This window comes from Nyctereutes procyonoides, unplaced genomic scaffold (genome assembly GCF_905146905.1).
Source record: "Nyctereutes procyonoides isolate TBG_1078 unplaced genomic scaffold, NYPRO_anot_genome, whole genome shotgun sequence".
Classification (NCBI taxonomy): Eukaryota; Metazoa; Chordata; class Mammalia; order Carnivora; family Canidae; genus Nyctereutes; species Nyctereutes procyonoides.
The window spans coordinates 816,263-817,633 of record NW_026575112.1 but is presented as its reverse complement, the minus strand read 5'-3'; the positions used below and the strand labels follow the sequence as shown (position 1 = coordinate 817,633).

Genomic DNA, 1,371 nt, shown 5'->3' with positions numbered 1-1,371 from the left:
CTCATATTCTAATTTGTAAATATTAAACATAACAGTTGAGAACTTTAAAAATTGACTTAAAAGTCAATAATTATATTGCTTTTTTACTTAACATTTTAAAAATGATGTTCACCTTTTAGAATATTAGACGTTCAGCATTATCTTGCATAATAAACACATAGAGAAATTATGGAAAGATATTTTGCTTCGTCTTCCAGTCTTGGTAAAGGGTAAAGCAAGATTCTTACATCCTGACTCTCCTTAATATTTCTATTTTCAGGACAGACCCAGATTCTGACAAGCAGAAACCATCATGTTACTGTCAGAGAGAAATAAAAGTGGGGCTACGTTCACTCTCTTGGGCTTCTCAGATTACCCAGAACTGCAAATCCCTCTCTTCTTGATTTTTCTGGCCATCTATAGTGTCACTGTTGTAGGTAATCTTGGGATGATAATTATAATCAAGATTAACCCCAAGCTGCACACCCCCATGTACTTCTTCCTCAGCCACCTCTCAGTGGTGGATTTCTGCTACTCCTCCATCATTGCTCCCAAGGCCCTGGCAAACCTGGTTGTAGAAGACAGAACCATTTCATTTCCAGGATGTGTAGTACAGTTCTTTTTCTTTTGTACCTTTGTGGTAGCTGAATCCTTTTTATTAGCTGTGATGGCCTATGACCGCTTTGTGGCCATTTGCAATCCTCTGCTCTACACAGTGACAATGTCCCAGAAGCTCTGTGCCATGCTGGTGGTCGGATCATATGCATGGGGAGTAGCATGTTCCTTGATACTCACATGCTCTGTGATCAAATTATCTTTTCAGGGTTTCAACACCATCAATCATTTCTTCTGTGAGTTCTCTGCATTGATCTCCCTGTCTTGCTCTGATATTTACATCAGTCAGTTGCTGCTTTTCATTTTTGCCACCTTTAATGAGGTCAGCACACTGCTCATCATTCTCTTGTCTTATGTATTTATCGTTGTCACCATCCTCAAGATGCGTTCAGCCAGTGGTCGCCGCAAAGCCTTCTCCACCTGCGCCTCCCATCTGACTGCCATCACCATCTTCCATGGTACCATCCTTTTTCTCTACTGTGTGCCCAACTCCAAAAACTCAAGGCACACAGTCAAAGTGGCATCTGTGTTTTATACAGTGGTGATCGCCATGTTGAATCCCCTGATCTACAGTCTGAGAAATAAGGATGTCAAGGGTACAGTCAGTAAGTTAATAGGCACTAAATTATTTTCTTTTTGAGCATTTTATTCTAGGAGCATTTGTCCCTGATATGTAAATAAAGTGTGCCCATAAAGGTTAGTTGATTATAAAGATATCTTTAAAATTAATGAAGAGTTAATGTACAATGGGGAGGATGTAGATTTTGATTCAGAGAC

At 39.6% G+C, this 1,371-nt stretch overlaps 1 protein-coding gene across 1 annotated transcript; it reads left to right on the top strand.

Moving 5' to 3' along the window:
- Positions 1–292: 292 nt before the first annotated feature.
- Positions 293–1,234, top strand: LOC129514930 (olfactory receptor 5D18). Its single transcript, XM_055333621.1, has one exon. The coding sequence runs from the start codon at positions 293–295 to the stop codon at positions 1,232–1,234; it is 942 nt and encodes a 313-aa protein (XP_055189596.1).
- Positions 1,235–1,371: the final 137 nt, after the last annotated feature.

Excerpts from the sequence above, each read along its gene's own strand:
- LOC129514930 (XM_055333621.1), top strand. The coding sequence starts at position 293 with ATGTTACTGTCAGAGAGAAATAAAAGTGGGGCTACGTTCACTCTCTTG.